The sequence below is a fragment of the Neofelis nebulosa genome, chromosome 13 (assembly GCF_028018385.1).
Source record: "Neofelis nebulosa isolate mNeoNeb1 chromosome 13, mNeoNeb1.pri, whole genome shotgun sequence".
Taxonomy (NCBI): Eukaryota; Metazoa; Chordata; class Mammalia; order Carnivora; family Felidae; genus Neofelis; species Neofelis nebulosa.
Window position 1 is genome coordinate 7,058,108 of NC_080794.1, and position 19,794 is coordinate 7,077,901.

The 19,794-nt window shown below is 40.0% G+C and overlaps 2 protein-coding genes across 8 annotated transcripts in view; one reads left to right on the plus strand and one right to left on the minus strand.

The window, feature by feature from the left end:
- GPR137B (G protein-coupled receptor 137B) overlaps nt 1-12,954 on the plus strand; it is a 63,516-nt gene extending 50,562 nt beyond the window's left edge. Inside the window, exon 7 of one of the 2 annotated variants that reach the window (XM_058696229.1) lies at nt 4,011-4,145. In XM_058696229.1, the coding sequence (XP_058552212.1) occupies nt 4,011-4,110 (100 nt within the window). In that variant the 3' untranslated portion in view covers nt 4,111-4,145. Of the gene's footprint in view, nt 1-4,010; nt 4,146-12,822 lie in introns of those variants that run through there. The other variant, XM_058696230.1, reaches the window with a different exon arrangement.
- ERO1B (endoplasmic reticulum oxidoreductase 1 beta) overlaps nt 1-19,794 on the minus strand; it is a 76,806-nt gene that overhangs the window by 9,506 nt on the left and 47,506 nt on the right. For 5 of the 6 annotated variants that reach the window (XM_058696227.1, XM_058696226.1, XM_058696225.1 and 2 more), the window contains 6 exons: nt 19,501-19,747; nt 18,645-18,714; nt 14,374-14,460; nt 13,072-13,205; nt 7,423-7,479; nt 421-4,570 (listed from right to left, as the gene is read on the minus strand). In XM_058696227.1, coding sequence (XP_058552210.1) covers nt 4,399-4,570; nt 7,423-7,479; nt 13,072-13,205; nt 14,374-14,460; nt 18,645-18,714; nt 19,501-19,747 — 767 coding nt within the window. In that variant the 3' untranslated portion in view covers nt 421-4,398. Of the gene's footprint in view, nt 1-420; nt 4,571-7,422; nt 7,480-13,071; nt 13,206-14,373; nt 14,461-18,644; nt 18,715-19,500; nt 19,748-19,794 lie in introns of those variants that run through there. The other variant, XM_058696223.1, reaches the window with a different exon arrangement.

Consider the following 19,794-nt stretch of genomic DNA (forward strand, 5'->3'; position numbering starts at 1 on the left):
TCCCCTGTTCATGCTCTCTCTCTATCTCAAAAATAAATACTAAAAAAATTTAAAAAAGAAAAGAAATATGAAAGGCTAAGAGAAGACAAGGAGTGGGGATTACTGGTTGTAAAATATCCACGTGTCCTCCTGTTTTAAGGCAACATGATGAAATTTAAACCCTGGTCGTTTAAAAGTTAAAAATGGGATGGGGCGCCTGGGTGGCGCAGTCAGTTAAGCGTCCGACTTCAGCCAGGTCACGATCTCGCGGTCCGTGAGTTCGAGCCCCGCGTCAGGCTCTGGGCTGATGGCTCGGAGCCTGGAGCCTGTTTCCGATTCTGTGTCTCCCTCTCTCTCTGCCCCTCCCCTGTTCATGCTCTGTCTCTCTCTGTCCCAAAAAAAAAAAAAAAAAAAAAAAAAAAAAAAAAAAAAACGTTGAAAAAAAAATACCTTTTCACTTTAGAGGATGTATAATAAAACCTAGACAAGTGTCAGGTCCATCAAAGACCTAACTCCTAGGCCTTTCCATTTTTTGTCCCAGGTTAGTGAGAATTTCACTAATTAAAAAAGTTTCTAACTATGCACAATGCTATTTTAAGGCTTCTCATGGTCGAGAGAGAGGAGCTGTTGGAAAGGATCAGGCTAAAATAATGGAATTCTCATCAGAAACCGTAAAGCGATTCAAGTGAGGAAACATTTAAGGAACGAAGGGAGTGGAACCCTGTCAGTGTCTATAGAGTGCTTATTATGTGCTAGACACTGGGATTATTGGGTGTTTGCCAGTCTGTGGGTCCAGGGTGTAAACTCAGCAGCACCCTTCCGTTAACTCTCCTCTCGGCCCTTAGCAGGAATATATGCAAAGGCCTTGTGCCAGTGGGTCAGAATACCTGGAAGTAGCTAAAGATGTCCCCGTACCCCCAACCTAGATATCACTGTGGATTCCCTGTGCCGGTCACACAGCTCCTCGGGGCCTGGGCCTTCACGGAGGGTCCCTCCGTGTGGAGTTCTGAGGTGGACCGCCCCGATCATCAATTAGGGGATCCAAGTCCTCGGCTCCAAATCACCAGCTCCTGATGGAATCCACCTGGTTCCTCCAAAGCTGGATTTTCATCTTTTCTCTGACCTGTGGCTGAAACCTCTCCTCTGTCTGCCCAGAAACTAATACTTCATTCCAGCATAGCCTCCAAATCTGTCTTCCCTTTTGCAACGTTAAGGCTCAGAACATTAAGCCTCTTTATCTCCAGAACAGGTTTTCTGCCTCTGAACTTCAGCGTGGCCAAAACTGGAGATCAGATGCCTGCTTCCTCAAGCTAGATTTGTGACTTCCCTCTAAATCCCTCCCTTTCTCTGAACCTCAGTTTCCCGCGAATCTTGCTAACCGACAACAGCCCCTCCAGTCCCTTGGCGGTCCCCACATGGTGCTCCTTGAATTCGGGCATTAATTGAGATATAAAACGGTATGTTTAGGAAGAACAAATGTTTTGTCAGAGCCATTCAGTTTGTGTTACCGAGTACCCGTGGCCTGCTGTCCCCTTACTGAAGTTTGCAGACCCAACACCTACGCAGTGGAGGACACTTTCCCATTCGGAGGCATATTCTGTGAAGGAAATCCGTATGGAAAGTTAAATAATTTATGTGAGTGCTGCCTGAAGAATGTGGACTCTGCTGTGAGCGAGGGGTGTTACTGTGTGATTTTAATCCATCTGTGACAACTTGATGGCATCGTCAGAGACACGAAGATGTGTTCACACTGAGGGCATCTTCTCTGCTAGACAGGTTTCTATGTTAGCTATTCCTGGGTGTGTCCTCGCTAGAAGCTAGGGATAGCCTAGTTAGGTTACGTAATTCATAAGCTACATGATGGCTGGGATATTTGTCCCGACACCCACAACAGTGAATGAACAGTCCAATCCTGTTCTTGTGGTAGACGGTGTCTTTTTTAAGGGTAACTTCTTTGATTTGCACTTGTATCTGCTATGTATTGATTTGACAAGTATAATATTCCTATAACGGCCTATCCCTGCTTTCTGAGGAGTCTGACAGGTATGTAGCTTTCGGGTAAAGAATTCATAATGGAATAAAAAAGGAAATAAGGATTTTACGTAAAGATAGCCTCTAGGAATCATTTGAGAACTCAAGGAATCATCTGAGAACTCCATCTTAAAACAGGAGCATGGAGATGAAAATAGGTCTACACAGGCACCGCCTGCCCAGTCGTGGCCCTCACCTGTCTGGGCACTGGCAGGTGAAACACTGAAATAATGAACACAACAGGCAGTAAAAAGTAGATTCTTACCCGGTAAAGAATAAAAAGAGTAGGGACACATTAGGTGCTTAAAAGGGCAACTCTCCAGAGAAAACACCGAATAGGGCGAAGTTCTAGCATGGTTTGTATGTTCAAGAATGTTTTTAAAACTCATATGGAATAAAGCAAAGCTAAAGAAAACTTTTTTTTTAAAAAAAGGGGAGGTTGGGGAGAAGAGGGGACCACCACACCAGATATTTAAACACAGACCCCGAGTAATTAACCGTGGTACTGGTACCTGAGTCAACAGGCCGATGCAGCGGAGAACCCAGATACAGACCTAAATGCATGTAGGGTGTTAGATACAATAAATGTAGCATCTCAGACTGGTGAGGACAAGATGAACTGTCCAGTAATGACACTGGAACAACTGAGTAATCAGGCAGGAAGAAATTGGGTCGAATCCATAACTTACACCCCATGCCAGGACATACTCCAAAGGATCAAATTCCGCTCTAAAAAAAGCCATGAAAGTTCTATAAGAAAAGGTAGGTGAATCACTGCTCTGAAAGTAAGAAGGGATTCCTAACTCTGACTCAAAGTCCAGAAACCACTGAGAAACTGATAAATTAGACTGCATTAAAAAAAAATTGCATGGCAAAGCTATCCTAAATAAGCCAAGTCACAAGACAGACACCAAATAGAAAAAAAAAAAAAATACAAAGGCTTAATATCTGTAACAAAGCACTCGCAGAAACAGAAGATCAACGGTGTAGTACAAAAATGGGTAAAAGATATGAACACAAAAGGAAAGATGTACAAACAACATGGATTTTAAACATGTTAAAAGGAGTCAGTCTCGCTGGTAATAAGAAAAATCAAAACTAAAACACACTGATACACAATTTTGTATCTATCAGAACAGCAAACATCAAACCCACATCCATGTAGGTAAGGTGGCGGGTAAGCAGGTAGATCGGTCAATTCGGTAAAATTGCCTCCGTGGAGGGAAACTGTGTATCTTTCAAAATTATAAATGTATATGGCCTGTGACCCAACAATTCCATTTTGCGGAATTTATTCTACAAGTACATATTTACATATGTGTGGAATGACACATGCCCATTAGTAGGGCATTGGTTCATTAAACGACTGTCCATTCACACTATGGAATATCGAGCAGTTAGTAAAAAAAAAAAAAAAAAAAAGTTTATTTAATGAGTGAAGTAACTAGTGATATGGGAAGACTACCAAGAAAAATTAAGTGAATAAAAGCAGATGGTATGTATAGGATGCTACTCCTGGGTAAAAATGAGAGGCAAAATGAAGACTTTACATTTACATTTGTATTTGCTTGTGTAAAGCCCAAGTAGAGTGTGGATGGAAACCTAAGAGACCAAGGGCAGAGGCTGTGGTGAGGGGTGAAGGGTGGCGGAGGTCCGCAGTATGGGAGGTTGGCCAAGGACAGAAAGAAGACATTCCACTGTATGGCCTTTGCTATTTTTTGGTTTTTCAACCATGCGAATGTATTACTTATCTGGAAAATTAAATAAAGAATATTTGAAAAGCCTTGTGACTCAAAACAAGTCCAAAAATACTCCAAAGTCCCCAATTTTTAGTTGAGTATTATAAGCCAACTTCTGTGATAACACAGATACACTACATTCCGAGCAAGGGACATGGAGTCAGACTTGCTGGTTTTAAGCTTTAGTCCCACAACCTACAATTTGTGACTACGGACAAGTTAGTCATCCACTCTTCTGCGTTCTCTCCTAAAACGGATTAGTAACCGGACCTACGTACTGCTGCTGCCGCAGCGACCAGGAGCCCGAGGAAACCCTGCACGCTGGAGGCCGGTGGCTGCCATTCCGAGAAACCAGCTCTGACTGCTTCCGTCCTCTCTCAGTTCTCCACTAACTGTAATCAAATCCTCAGCTCATCACAGGAAACATTTCAAAGGCGGGGTGGGGATGGAGGTGGGGGGGGGGGGGGGAAGGGAACAAGAAAAGAAAGATCGCAGAAACATTTACTTTAATTCACATTTTCTACAGTCTGGTGGGTACCACAACACATTATTAGAACGGTGTTCAAAATCAAAGCTGCACCTGTTCAGATCTGAAGCTAGAACGCACACCCACCTGCGGGCATGTCTGTGTCTGTGACGTTTCACCAAATCATTTCCGCGATCCCACGGAAGCAGTCTGCCTGCTGTGGTGGACAGCCAGGGGTTCCACGGGCACTTCAGGCTGCAAACTGCCGAGCGCTGGACTATCGGCTGTCCCCCAACTTCCAGCTGAAGGTGATGCTGACGTAGATGGAAACAGCTGTCCTTTCTCACAGTGGCACCTAGGTCAAGTCCAAAAATATGGCAGTGTTTCGTATACACACAGAGCTGACAAGTATTGAGTAATTCACAACGTTATCGTGTCAGCATGTTTGACTTAAATTTCAAAGCTGAAAACTTAGTATTCTGTCTGATCCTCTTGATAATCTAAGAATCAACACAGGAGAAGCATTCAAATTTTATCAGTTTTAATATATAATATTTCTAACTTACATAGATGCCACTTAAGGGGAAAAAAAATAAACCCATGCTGTTGAAGGAAGGAATTATTTTCCTTTTCTTCATTTTCATTATTTCATCAGCCGGTACAATCATTTCTGTCAGTTATAGTATCAAGTGCTGGATTTTTATTTTTTTTATTTTTTTTTATTTTTAAATTTTTTTTTTTTCAACATTTTTAATTTATTTTTGGGACAGAGAGAGACAGAGCATGAACGGGGGAGGGGCAGAGAGAGAGGGAGACACAGAATCGGAAACAGGCTCCAGGCTCCGAGCCATCAGCCCAGAGCCTGACGCGGGGCTCGAACTCACGGACCGCGAGATCGTGACCTGGCTGAAGTCGGACGCTTAACCGACTGCGCCACCCAGGCGCCCCAAGTGCTGGATTTTTAAATCAGGTGACGAGAGGAAGACAAAATGCGGGAGGAGATACCAGCCACGTGTTTTCACGACACACTCAGTGCTCTAGTGTCCCTGCACAAGGGGGTCTGTGACTTAGAAAAACACATTATATCACAAAGATCATACAGTATCACCGGGCGCACAAAACAGAGGTTCCTACACATACATTTAGGAGATACACACATACGTGAAAATGTAGGCTGCCCCCCCCCCCCATCCAATTTGCGGTAAAATAAAGTTACATAAATTTCAGCTTAAGAATACTTCACTTGTTTATTTTCTTGGTAGTGAAAACATCCATTAAAACCCTGAAAAGAACTGAATCCTAACCTTTTAATTTCCTAGAACTCACTCTGATATACAATTTTTCCTAAGCTTCAAGCAAATCACATAAAGAAAAAAAGCAATAAATGGAAATGACCAAGGATTTTCTCCAGTCAACAGAATTTAAATAACAGTTTTATCTTTAACGGAAGGAACAGTAAAGTAACACTACCAAACGATTTTTTAAACTTACAGTAATAGACAAAGTGCAAAACTTTCACATTTTCTTAAACTCTGAATGAACACTAAGAATAATTCTTACTAATTTACCAATAAGATTACTTACTCACTTTTTACCTTAAGGTCCCCCTCTCCCACTGCACAATACTTACATTCCTAAGAATGAAAAGAAAAAGTAGAGAAGGCTCTCCAGTCAAGCGGGTCTGTTTTATTCGACTTAACAAACAAACAAGTCACCACCATCAACAACAAAAAACCCCTGGGTCTATAAAGGCTAGAAATTGGGTAAGAAAATAATTAACTAGTGAGACCTTACTCCCCTTCAGCCATATCCCTCCAAGGGATGACCGAGTATTTTTCAAAGAGGGGTGAGCCAATGAAGCACAATTTAAAACACTCCACTAAATCATCAATGAACACATTTCAGACTCTGGCAGGTGAGATGTGGGTTTAAGAGCACTTCATAAAAGACTGAAGGAGAAATGTCCCCGCATTAGTTCTACACAGATGCCTCCTTCCAAATTAATCTATCTCTAACAGCTTTAAAAAGAGTATTTTAAATATTAAGGATATCTAAACTCCAGCTTGAGAAAATAAGCTGAGGACTTGAGAGTCACTTGTTGGTACAAGTCCCACAAGGTACCATTTATATACAAGGGACTGAAAGGAAAAGAGAGGCAGGGACGGGGAGCATCACGGAGGCTTGAACTCCTCTACCTGCTTGAATGACCTACCGAAGATATTCAGGTTGACAGGGGATTGCATAGATTGTATTCTAAAATGAAATAAAAATAAAATTCCTTTAAAAATGTTTCATTTAAAAGAGTAAATTTTGTGCATATAATGTTTGAAGGTGGCGTTACAGATCCATATAATCCCATTCACATTTTATCAAGGCAAAACTTAAATATTTACGCAATTTTTTTGTTTTCTCAAAGTGAACAAAAATTCTGTAATTCGAGTACGGACAGAGAAATACAGAGTCAAAGGAAATGGGTATATAGGATAGGCTCTAGGTGAAGACCTGCCCACGGCACACTTGGGGGGTCCGGCCGGGCAGCCGGCACAGGGGATGGTGCTTTTTCACCTCTACTGAAGCAGGGCCTTTAGACCAAAACAGCCACAACAACAGCAACTAAAAATCTTACATAAACACCAGGGAAACTGAAGTTGAGGTCCTGGGGATGGGGATTCTTACACTGAAAGTACCATTCATCACACCGACGCCTCCATGTTACAAAGGGTGACACCCAGAATGAGGCAAAGCTAATCCAAACACGTTTCAAAGATCACTGATAAATTTTTATCACGGATATCAGCTCTAAGCAACATTTGTTCTCTAGCTCTCTTCTTCCAGAACAGACTGCTAACAGTGTTATCAGGATGGTCATATAAGTTGGACAACTGGAAATCAAGGATAATAGAGTAAGAACAAAACCAGTTCTAAACAGAATAGCAGAGTATTCAACAAGTGGAAACATGAAATTAAACACAGAATTAGTATAACTTACATGTTTTAAAAGCATATACTTCATTTATAAATATCTCTAATTGACAATCTATTAAGAATCATAAATATTCAAGTGAACATTTGAATTTTCTCTTTAAGAGTTCAGAATTCTTTCTTCAAGTCTTTGAAGATTAGTCTCCTTCTGCTGAATGTCCAAGACTAACAGGCTTCACACAGTCACATTATGTCTCTAATTAGACATATAAAAGCCTTTATTACCTACTGTGTTGTAATAAGACTTTAAAATTCTGTAACTCTCTTATACTTGTAGAAAGCCTAGAAAAGAAAAAAAAACATATTAGGACAGTTAATATGTGCACATATTTCAAATTATTGATACTGTGATATGAGCTATAATTTGAAACCAAAATCCAAAATAAAAGAAGGTAAGTAACACTGAACAATGGAAGTTCCATTTTTAAATGAGCACGCTGTAATTAACGATTAAAGACTGACAAAACACACAGGTATGGTTCCTCAGTCTTGGCTTAGAAGGGGAAAAAGGAGCTATGTCACTTATTAACAACAGATTCTAGACTAATGACAGGAACCGTGATATGAATAACTCATTACAATAAAGAATCTCAAATCATTTACAGTTGGTCATATAAATTCATTGTGCACCTTCCTCTCCAAATATTCAGTCCTTCCCTGTCGCTCCCCAAACACACTATAGGTGACCCTTGAGCACAGGTTTGAACTGCAAGGGACCACTTACACAAAGATTTTTTTCAATAAATACAGTACTGTAAATGTATTTTCTCTTATGATTTGCTTAATAACCTTTCTTCTCTCCAGCTTACTTTATTCTAAGACTACAGTACATAATACATATAATGTATGAAATAGGTGTTATTAGACTGCTTATGCTATTTGTAAGGTTTTACTGATCAACAGTAGACTATTAATAGTTACAATTCGGGGGAATCCAAAGTTATACGTGGATTTTTTACCACATGGGGGGACTATTAGCCCCACGAGGTAAAGATGGTTTATTTATCTCATGGTGAATACCTGTGCCCTATGCCCATCAATATTGAAGGTGTTCAATAAGTAATTACTGAATCAGTTAATGAATGCATGCATGCTTCTGGGTCCAGGCCCAAAAATTCTGGAATGGGAATCACAAAAAATAATTCTATAAGCTCAGTTACCCTATGTACAATTTAGGGTTGACAGAATAAAGTCTAATGTTTTTCTTTCTAGAACATAAGATGATGTAGTATGCAGTATTAAATGTCTTTCTTTCCTCTAAGTACTTAATATGTTTCCTTATATCAAAAGCTTAGGATATGCCAGGCAATGTCCTGAGCACATCACACACATACTCTCAGTCATCAGGAAAAAATTCTACAAGGTAGTTAAAATTAACCTTGATGTCCTATTTGAGGAAAACTGAGGCTCAAATAAATCAGTACTTTTTCAGGGTCACCCAACTAATAGATGGGTTCCAACCTGTCCATCATATCCCATGACCACACAGCCTCTCAAAAAGTCCATGCTCTCTAGAGTCTCAACAATGTTTTCTTTATACTCTTCTAAGATGCTTGCAAGATGTGGATTAATAGAAAATGAATTCTTACTCTAATCCTCAGAATATTAAAGGATTGAAACAGTTTTTGATTATCAGAAAAAAGCAGTATAATTATTAAACAAAATAAATGTGTAAAATCATGTGTGTTAAAGTACCTACTTCTAAAAAAAAACCTGTCAAAATACATATGAAGGTACAGCAAAGAAACCAAGGCCCAAAACTAAAGAAAAGAGAGCTGAGTAAATAGCAGGAGGGGTGTTCAGGATGAAAAAGCATGCTCGAAGTCTGATTTAGACACAGACAGCAGAGGATCAGAAAGCTCCAAGGTTACACACAAATTAACCACAGGGATTCCTTTCACACAGAGACCACACACTGGCCAGCACTGCCAGGGGCCATCACAGCACAGTCTCTGTGGAGAGGAGTCCCAGACCTCACAACGTATTACCCAAGAGACGTGTGACACCTTCGTACACAGGAGGGCACGGGCGCACCTGTGTCTACCTGCTGCTTCTCTCTTTCAGAGGCGCGTGACAGGATATCGTAACACCCAACGGGTATATTAATGCCGTATGCAAACCATTTGATACAAATGTAGAAACTAGCAGAAAATGGCTGTTCGTGTAGGAAAGATACTTACAGAGTATTCAAGATACAGAAACCACATTTTCCCTGGAAAATGGCTGAAATGGCTTCAGTTCAGTGGCTAGAACTGAAGACAGTGCACATCGTATGTCCCTGCTCACCAGCATCGCGTGACAGAGCAATGTGGTGCTGGGTGCCCTGAGCTAAAACTGTATTAAATAGGCTGTTGGACAGAGAAAACTATGAATTCACTTATGTAAAGCTAATGCACAACCTCCCCGAGGTGTAACACAATAATTTGTATGTGTTAGTGTAGCCAGTCATTTACTATTTAAATGGACTGAGGGGCGCCTGGGTGGCTCAGTCGGTTAAGTGTCCGACTTCAGCTTAGGTCGTGATCCTACGGTTTGTGGGTTTGAGCCCCGCATTGGGCTCTGTGCTGCCAGTGTGGAGCCTGGAGCCTGCTTCGGATCCTCTGTCCTTCCCTCTCTTTGCCCCCACCCCCACTCTTGCATGCTCTCTCTCAAAAACAAGCAAGCAAGCAAACAAACAAACACAAAAAACAAAAACACCCAAACATTTAAAAAACAAATGGACTGATAATCAGGTAAAAGATATAATGAACAAATCCAATAACAATTAGTAACAAAAACTGTTACATTCTTTAAGAAAAAAATAAATGTACAGGATTCATATGAATTAAAAAAATAAAGCTCAACTAAGATTAAGAGGAGAGTGGGGCTAAGTTAATTGCAGTGTGTCCTTATAACAGAATATTGGCACATATTTAAAAGAGAGAGACAAGCCAAGACACAGACTCTTAACTAGAAGAGAACAAACTGATGGTCACTAGAGGGGAGGGGGATAGAGGGATGGGTTAAGCAGGGATGGGAATTAAGGAATGCACTTGTGATGAGCACGTGATGTATGGAAGTGTGGAGTCACTATACTGTACAGCTGAAATTAATATAACACTGTATGTTAACTATACTGGAACTGAAAAACCTCATAAAAAATACAATAATGCTTATGTTTTTGGAAGTTGCTAAGAAAGTAAACTTTAAAGCTTGTCACAAGAACAACATTTCTGTAACTGTCGTGACGGATGTTAACTAGTCTTACTGTAGTAAAAATCCCACAATACATACAAACAGCAAATCATTATGTCATGCACCTAAAACTAATATAATATTTTCTTCTCAAAAAGAAAAAGAATAATCCTTATTAAAAAATGTAATCGTATCAGGAAATGATTGTAATACAATGCCAAATAGAACAGGAAAATACATAAAAAGTATGCTTTCAGCACTATGAACAACAGCCAAGTTATAGAAAGAGCCCAAAATGTCCATCAACTAGCAAATGGATAAAGAAGATGTGGTTTATATACACAATGGAATACTACTCAGTGATGAAAAAGAATGAAATCTTCCCATCTGTAACTAAGTGGATGGCACTGGAGGGTATTATTGCTGAGTGAAATAAATCACTCAGAGAAAGACAAATAACACATGTTCTCACTCATATATGGGATTTGAGAAACTTAATAGGACCATGGGGAAAGGGAAGGAAAAAAAAGATAGTTACACACTGAGAGGGAGCCAAACCCTGAAAGACTCTTAAATACAGAGAACAAACTGAGGGTTGACGGGGGGCAGGGTAGAAGGGAAAATGGGTGATGGGCCTTGAGGAGGGCACTTGTTGGGATGAGCACTGGGGTGTTGTATGTAAGTGATGAATCATGGGAATCTACTCCCAAAGCCAAGAGCACACTGTATACTCTGTATGTTAGCTAACCTGACAATAAATTATATGTATAAACAAAAGTATGTTTTCAATTCTGTTAACACCTACACACATATATGCGTGCACACAAAAATATTTTACTTAGAAGTAGGGGGGAAATACACATGAAAAATACAACAAATGTTGAAATAGTCCTGGGTAGTGGGAATATGAATGAGTTTTAAATTTATTTTTAAAATTATACTCTCATATGTTTTTCTAAATTTTTTTTATAATGACCATGAATTACTTTTATAATTGGGAGTGGGGGGGAAGAGGATTATTTTAAGAGCTTTAAAAAGCACATGAATAAACCAGTGTTTGTGTTTCCCTGGGGAAGAAACAGGAGATTAAATTAGGCTGTATCCCTGTGTGACCATCCCAGCCTGAGTGTCACTGCCCTTAGCAGAACAGTTTCCCCACATCTGGTGAGACACAAAGACAATTTTTTAAATACTCGATAACAAGAGCACTGAACCTCCACTGGTTTGTAAATCCCCATCACCAGGACCCCTACCATGGAATTCAGGTAGCATCCTGTAGTTTTAGAAGCACGGTCATGTCTAATCTCAGGTCATCATCACGTTAGCTCTGGGAGACGACTTTCTATCATCCATATGTCACAGAGAGGGGCACAAGCTGGAAGAGCGAAGTCATTTGCCTGAGCTCACACGACCAGTACACGGCAGGCCTGGGATTCTAGAACTCCAAACCGAGGACTCAGAGTCCGGTTGTCTTTAAAGAACAGTAAGAGAGAACACCAGGCTCTGGATACAGAACCAGAGCCAGAAGGGTTGCATTTATGAATATTCTCTAGGAGACTCAGAGAAATCTGAGGACGTGAACATCTGTTTTTTTCCTCAATTTAATTTGGATTTAAAATGCTTAAATTGTTTAAAATCTTTTTCATTTAAGGGGTGCCTGAGTGGCTCATTTGGTTAAGCGTCCGACTTTGGCTCAGGTCATGATCTCACAGTTTGTGGGTTTGAGCCCCGCGTCAGGCTTTATGCTGACAGCTCAGAGCCTGGAGCTCGCTTCAGATTCTGTGTCTCCCTCTCTCTCTGCCCCGCCCCAGCTCATGCTCTCTCTCAAAACTAAATGTTAAAAAAAAAATTCAAAAATATTTTTCATTTAAATTTCATTTAAATACTTTAATTCAGTTTCTCCTGTTCCATCTTACTCATAGGCCTCATAAGTGAGTGAACTAAATTTTCCATCAGGCACTAATCACTGATGTCCTATGTCCTCTGTCATATGCCTGAAATCCCAACCTACAGAGTCATCTTTAAATACACAGGAGCAACAGGTGATATCTAAGATGGGGAAGAGCCAATTTAATTTAATGGCCCTGTTTTAACTCAAAAATGCACGTTAAGAAAACCTAAGAAATGATTTCTGCATCATGTGGTTCCCTATTTTTTAAAACAATTCTTCCTTGACTTGACTTTGGGATTCTTTTCCTTCTGCTCTGTATTCTCAGTTCACTGGTACTGCAGGCCTCTCTGGGGGAACACTCAAATTCTGTTTGAAACCATCTGTGTGCAAACCAGAAGCGAACTCTGTGTCTGTGCTGGGAGAATGGGGTAAGAATGAACGAAGGGAAAATGCCGCCTCGGCTTAGGAAAGAGAAAGCAGTGAGAAGGTGTCGTCTGTTTCTTTGATCACCATCTCAACCCAGCTTTCCTTTCCTTACTCCTGCTGCTGTGTGCCAACAGGCTACAGCCAGCTGAAGGGAGTATTATCAGGAGAGTATCTGCCCCACGACACTGAGAAGGCGATCGGACTTTATTCATTTTTCCTGGGACCTGTGCAGACCCTGGACGGTGTGGACAGGTAGGATGCCATAGAATTCTTTCTCTTTGCCAACCAAACAAAGCAAATGACGTTAGCAGAGAAGATGATCTTTGTGGTCCTGCTGAAGCCGGCAAAACCCAAGAAGTCTTCACTGTGAAAACCGTTCTTACCTCCCGAAAGCATTTAAAAGAGCAACTATTTCCTGTCGGGTGAGTTGGAAGCCTTTAGATGGGCTGTTCTCTGGAAGCTTTTGGATTTCTTTTTCAGAGAATAGGATCTTCAGGGCAGTTCCTAAACCCTGAGTCTAAAGAAAATAGTGATACATGTTAACAATTAAATTCCTGTAGTAATAATTATTATAAAGGTTAAAAGGAATATGCAGTCACTGTGATGAGAGTCAAGAAATTCATATGAACTGAACTTTTCACCAAAATGTTAAACTGAAATTACAGTTTCTACTTCCTCACACATTATGTATATGATAAATGTATCTAAACTATTAAGGAACCTGAATAACTTAACACTTGTTGGACATAAATTACTAAAATGCTTTAACCTAGAAAATATCCCATTAGAATAACAGTGTTCACTATGTAACCCTGAAAGCAATCTTTATGGCCCCTAGCAATTCAAAACGTAGAAGCTATTAGTGAAAACCACACTTCAAAATTTATCAATTATTAGAACTAGAGAAAAAATTTTGTCTCTTGATCTTTCCAGGACTTCTTGTTATACTTGTAAAGAAATAAGAAAAAGTATCAAACAATCCTTTTCACACTGAATAGACACAGAAATGGGCCTGCTTGGCAGAACTCCTCTTTTATGTGGGTTCAAGCCCCCCATCAGGCTCTGTGCTGACAGCTCAGAGCCTGGAGCCTGCTTCGGATTCCGTGTGTGTCTCTCCCTCTCTGCCCCAACCCCGCTCACACTCTGTCTCTCTCTCAAAAATAAACATTAAAAAAAAAAAAAAAAAAAGAAAAAGAAAAAATGAATCTGAGATTATACCAATAGAAACAAATACAATAAAACCAAAATCATTAACACAGACAGGAGAGACATTCTTACACATATAACACAGATTTAATATATTCATCTTTTTCATCGAAGAAGCAGGAAATCCACACTTTAGATCCTCTATTTCAGTGAACAATGAGGGCACTGTACTAAAAACCTGCAACTTCCCAGGAGGAAAATTTAAGGTTAGTAATAGTTTTAAACGTTTTTTTTTTTTATTTATTTTTTTTTTGGGACAGAGAGAGACAGAGCATGAACGGGGGAGGGGCAGAGAGAGAGGGAGACACAGAATCGGAAACAGGCTCCAGGCTCCGAGCCATCAGCCCAGAGCCTGACGCGGGGCTCGAACTCACGGACCGCGAGATCGTGACCTGGCTGAAGTCGGACGCTTAACCGACTGCGCCACCCAGGCGCCCCAAGGTTAGTAATAGTTTTAAAACAGAAGACAAAATACAAACCTGCAATTTCCCCCATAATCTGCATTTGTCACATCCAACGCAGTCCATTATTCGGGAGATGTTCTTGAAGTGTAAGCGGAACTCCTCCTAACGTGCAGAACATATTTTTTATGCTCATTAGAGGTTTAAAATTAAGCTGCATTGGTCTGAATTGTAAGAAATAAAAGTTCTGAAGCTTATTAATGAAGGAGTTTCTCAACAGCAAAGAAGAAAAATATTTGCATTTGTATGACATAACATGGTACATAAAACGGACCACAGAAGTTTATACAAGTCATTCTATGTATTAACACAAATGTTTTATTGAGGTGCTACTCTCTACAAAGTAACACTATGGGAGAAAGGAACATAAATGATAGGTGGGTTTTACTCTGAAGGAACTTCACTGCTGCCTCCATTTGATATCTGCATAGAACAAGGGGCAAATACCTCTCTATTACGTTTGGCTTATTTTTCACATATTGCTTGCGTGAGGCCACATCAGAAAGCCGGCCTTAGACCAATGATCAATTTTCATCCTTCCCCTTAGAACCACACACTGTAATGGGTGCTCCATCAGCCCCGGTGATGACAGGGCTGTGCGATCCCCACATTTGCCAGGCAGCCTCTGCAGGGACGGCTGCCTACTGGACCTTGTATTGTGCTGTAACTCTTTCCTACACAGGAGAGACTCTAAATCATGGTTTCTAGGACTCTAAGACCAGCCTCCTCTGAGGATAACACTAGTTAAGAGAGTTTCCTCATCTTTTGCATTTGGCAAACATAGAAAATAAATTTCATTTCATTGTACCGAGGTAAACATTTTATTGTATGAAGCTAGAGGCAAGTGGCCTGAAAACTCTGGCCACCAGAAGCCCTGTCCGGCTGCCCAAAGGGTTCCCAAGAAGCAGTATCCCAGCCACAAGACAACAGAAAGAACACAAGTCCTCTGCTCTCCATTCTCATATAGTTTGTGTTCTTAGGAGCAGATGGAAAAGTGAACTGAAGTCCCCCTTTATACGCTTTGAAAAACAGCAAACACAATTTCCAGCAATTTCTAGTTGAAAGCTAGTTCCTTTCTCACTCCCACCTTCCTCCTCCACAGAAAGATCCAGTTATCCAAAAGTATAACATTTGTATAAATACTGAGAAAATAGGCAGCAATACAAAAACATATTAATGTTGTATTACATACCACAACAGCAACATGACCCTCAAATAATCATCAAACAACAATCTTCCAAAACTAAAATAGAGTTGTATTTAGTATACAGGGAACTGTTACTTCACTTCAGAAGCCCCTAGAAACCCCTTCCAGAGTGAAGCATCACTCGGTGCTAATTTAGTAGTTCTTATAGTATATCCACAACTAAGACATCTCCGAGGCAAGTGTGTTTCAGAATTCAGAATTTTCCAAATTTCAGAAATACAGTACATACAGGATTTATTACGAAACATGCCACCGGAGTGTGTGGCAAAACCTAGTCATCAAATACATTAATGTTTCTGTTGCAAAATGTAAGAATATTCATACAGAGAGGAATTTTTAAAAAACACTATGAATACTCGTGTATAAGTTCTGGTCAGGTTTTGCTAACAAATTAATTTGCACCAAACAGAAGAAAAACGTTACCGTGTTGGAGCTTTCTGGATTTCAGAACTGCTTACAAAGGACTGTGGAGCTGCACTAGAAGACTATTTGCCAGTCCATTTCCACTATTTTTATGAACATTTTAGGGGTAGAGTGTATTCCCTAACATACTGTAAGCAAATGAAAATAAAGAGCTGCCAACATGAAGTTTGATAAGGTTCCTTCAATATAGTCTCCTTCTGATATCCTAGGTTAGCAGGTAATTTTTTTGCCTTTTAGGTCAGTCCATAAAGACAAAGACATAATAGTTCCAGAAGCTGGAACATTCCAGAAGATATCCCATTAAATAAACTTTAGAAAAAATACAGTATTTATTGCCTTCAAAATGGCTAACAGTTCACGATTTTAGAATCAAAACAGGACACACTGTGATTTTAAAGTAAGAAAACTTGCTCTCAAGATAAAGACCTTTAAAAAGACATTTACACTGATACATGAATTCAGCAAAGTTGCAGGATACAAAATCAATGTACAGAAATCGGTTGCATTCTTATACACTAACGATGAAGCAACAGAAAGACAAAGAAACTGATCCCATTCACAACTGCACCAAGAAGCATAAAATACCTAGGAATAAATCTAACCAAAGATGTAAAAGATCTGTATGCTGAAAACTATAGAAAGCTTATGAAGGTAATTGAAGAAGATATAAAGAAAAGGAAAGACATTCCCTGCTCATGGATTGGAAGAATAAATATTGTCAAAATGTCAATACTACCCAAAGCTATCTACACATTCAATGCAATCCCAATCAAAATTGCACCAGCATTCTTCTCAAAAAAAGATAGTCTCTTTAACAAATGGTGCTGGGAGAACTGGACAGCAACATGCAGAAGGTTGAAACCAGACCACTTTCTCACACCATTCACAAAAATAAACTCAAAATGGATAAAGGACCTGAATGTGAGACAGGAAACCATCAAAACCCTAGAGGAGAAAGCAGGAAAAGACCTCTCTGACCTCAGCCGTAGCAATCTCTTACTCGACACATCCCCAAAGGCAAGGGAATTAAAAGCAAAAATGAATTACTGGGACCTTATGAAGATAAAAAGCTTCTGCACAGCAAAGGAAACAACCAACAAAACTAAAAGGCAACCAACGGAATGGGAAAAGATATTTGCAAATGACATATCGGACAAAGGGCTAGTATCCAAAATCTATAAAGAGCTCACCAAACTCCACACCCGAAAAACAAATAACCCAGTGAAGAAATGGGCAGAAAACATGAATAGACACTTCTCTAAAGAAGACATCCGGATGGCCAACAGGCACATGAAAAGATGCTCAACGTCGCTCCTCATCAGGGAAATACAAATCAAAACCACACTCAGATATCCCCTCACGCCAGTCAGAGTGGCCAAAATGAAGAAATCAGGAGACTATAGATGCTGGAGAGGATGTGGAGAAACGGGAACCCTCTTGCACTGTTGGTGGGAATGCAAATTGGTGCAGCCGCTCTGGAAAGCAGTGTGGAGGTTCCTCAGAAAATTAAAAATAGACCTACCCTAGGACCCAGCAATAGCACTGCTAGGAATCTACCCAAGGGATACAGGAGTACTGATGCATAGGGGCACTTGTACCCCAATGTTTAGAGCAGCACTTTCAACAATAGCCAAATGATGGAAAGAGCCTAAATGTCCATCAACTGATGAATGGATAAAGAAATTGTGGTTTATATACACAATGGAGTACTACATGGCAATGAGAAAGAACGAAATATGGCCCTTTGTAGCAACGTGGATGGAACTGGACAGTGTGATGCTAAGTGAAATAAGCCATAGAGAGAAAGACAGATGCCATATGTTTTTCACTCTTATGTGGATCCTGAGAAACTTAACAGAAACCCATGGGGGAGGGGAAGGAAAAAAAAGAAAAAAAAAGAGGTTAGAGTGGGAGAGAGCCAAAGCATAAGAGACTGTTAAAAACTGAGAACAGGGCGCCTGGGTGGCGCAGTCGGTTAAGCGTCCGACTTCAGCCAGGTCACGATCTCGCAGTCCGTGAGTTCGAGCCCCGCGTCAGGCTCTGGGCTGATGGCTCGGAGCCTGGAGCCTGTTTCTGATTCTGTGTCTCCCTCTCTCTCTGCCCCTCCCCCGTTCATGCTCTGTCTCTCTCTGTCCCAAAAATAAATAAAAAACGTTGAAAAAAAAATTAAAAAAAAAAAAACAACAAAAAACTGAGAACAAACTGAGGGTTGATGGGGGGTGGGAGGGAAGGGAGGATGGGTGATGGGTATTGAGGAGGGCACCTTTTGGGATGAGCCCTGGTGTTGTATGGAAACCAATTTGACAATAAATTTCATATATTGAAAAAAAAAATATACCTTGGACTTCATGTAAAGGCTAATAAAAATAAGATAAATTAAAAAAATAATAAAAAAATAAATAAATAAAAAGACATTTACATTTACAAAGGTTCCATATTCATTGGTCAGAGTAACAAGTGAGGATTCACTGAGAGTTGGCCAGACCAGAAAGGAGAAAAGGGGAATTGAAAAGTACAGAGGTTTTCTGTGTCACCTGTAGTAAAATCCAATCAGACCAACTTCAACAAGATAGAGAACTGGAAAGAGTTCAGATGGACAGGATTAAAACACAGCCAGTAAACTGCTCCCCACCCTAGCCCCCAAGCTCAAACTTTTTACCTTTAATGACTTGGCCCCCTTTTTGTCACCTGCAAACATGGACTTCTCATCAAAGTGCATGGGAAAGGACCTGATGAAATAACAAGACTGTAAGTTACAGACGAAAAATTCAAGTACTATGCCGTAGAGCTCTGGCAGAAATTTTCTGTCCCTTGAACAAATGCTTACACGTCATAATTTACACGTGTGTGAAGTTCAATAGCACAGGAAGGTGGCAAACAGCTCACATGTAAACTACTCAATAAAAGAGTAAAACAACATAAACATGGCTTTGTAATTTAGAAGACCAATGTTTTAAAGAAATTACTTGATAAAAAATAATTCAAAAAATGAGTTTAAAAGCAATTTATGTGGAAAATGTGCAACACTCTTTAAAAAAAAAAAAGGTTTGAAAATTTAATGCATAATTTAAACACATTAATCCAAGTTTCCTTCATGCTCATTTTAACAACCAGTAAACTCAAATTTTACAAACTCAGCATTTTCAAAAGGGGTTGTATTCTAGAAGGTAAAGCTAACAACACTCCCTCAGGTATCTACCGTCATGCTAACCCCCTTACAGCAGCATCTGAATTTGAACAGCGATGGGAAGAATACAAAACTGGCAGAATACATTAAAACAGCATTAAACTTTGATACCACATAAAATGTAAAGTTATGTTTGAAAATACAGGCTATTCACAAGTGTGGACAGGCTGTTACACTTGCTCTGCTGTCCTTCTGAGCATTTTCCTTCTCACGTGTAACCCTCCCTCTTCCTAACTGGCTTTCAGGAATCAGTTTCTGTTGTATTTCAAGCACTATCTCGTTCATATTCAGAGTGCAGAATTTCAGATCGCTGGTAGTCAATTCTTACCTTGTATCTTGAAAGATATTCAGTAGAAGGGTTTTTGTGTCAGCATCTTCTTCTACGTTTCCAGTGTAAAGATCAACAATTGAGCGCTCAAAATACGGGGCGACCTTTGATAGAGCTCGAAGCTCAATTAAGTATAAAAAGTACAGATTCTTAAGCCTTCTTGGACCTTCTCCCTTAGTTTCCACAGGGTCAAAGCGGCGTTTAAATTCTTTCATATTGGGTCCCCAGCTAGGTTTACCCCACGTTTCTACAGAGAAAGAGAAATACACAGCATACCTTTAATAAGTAGGTTTT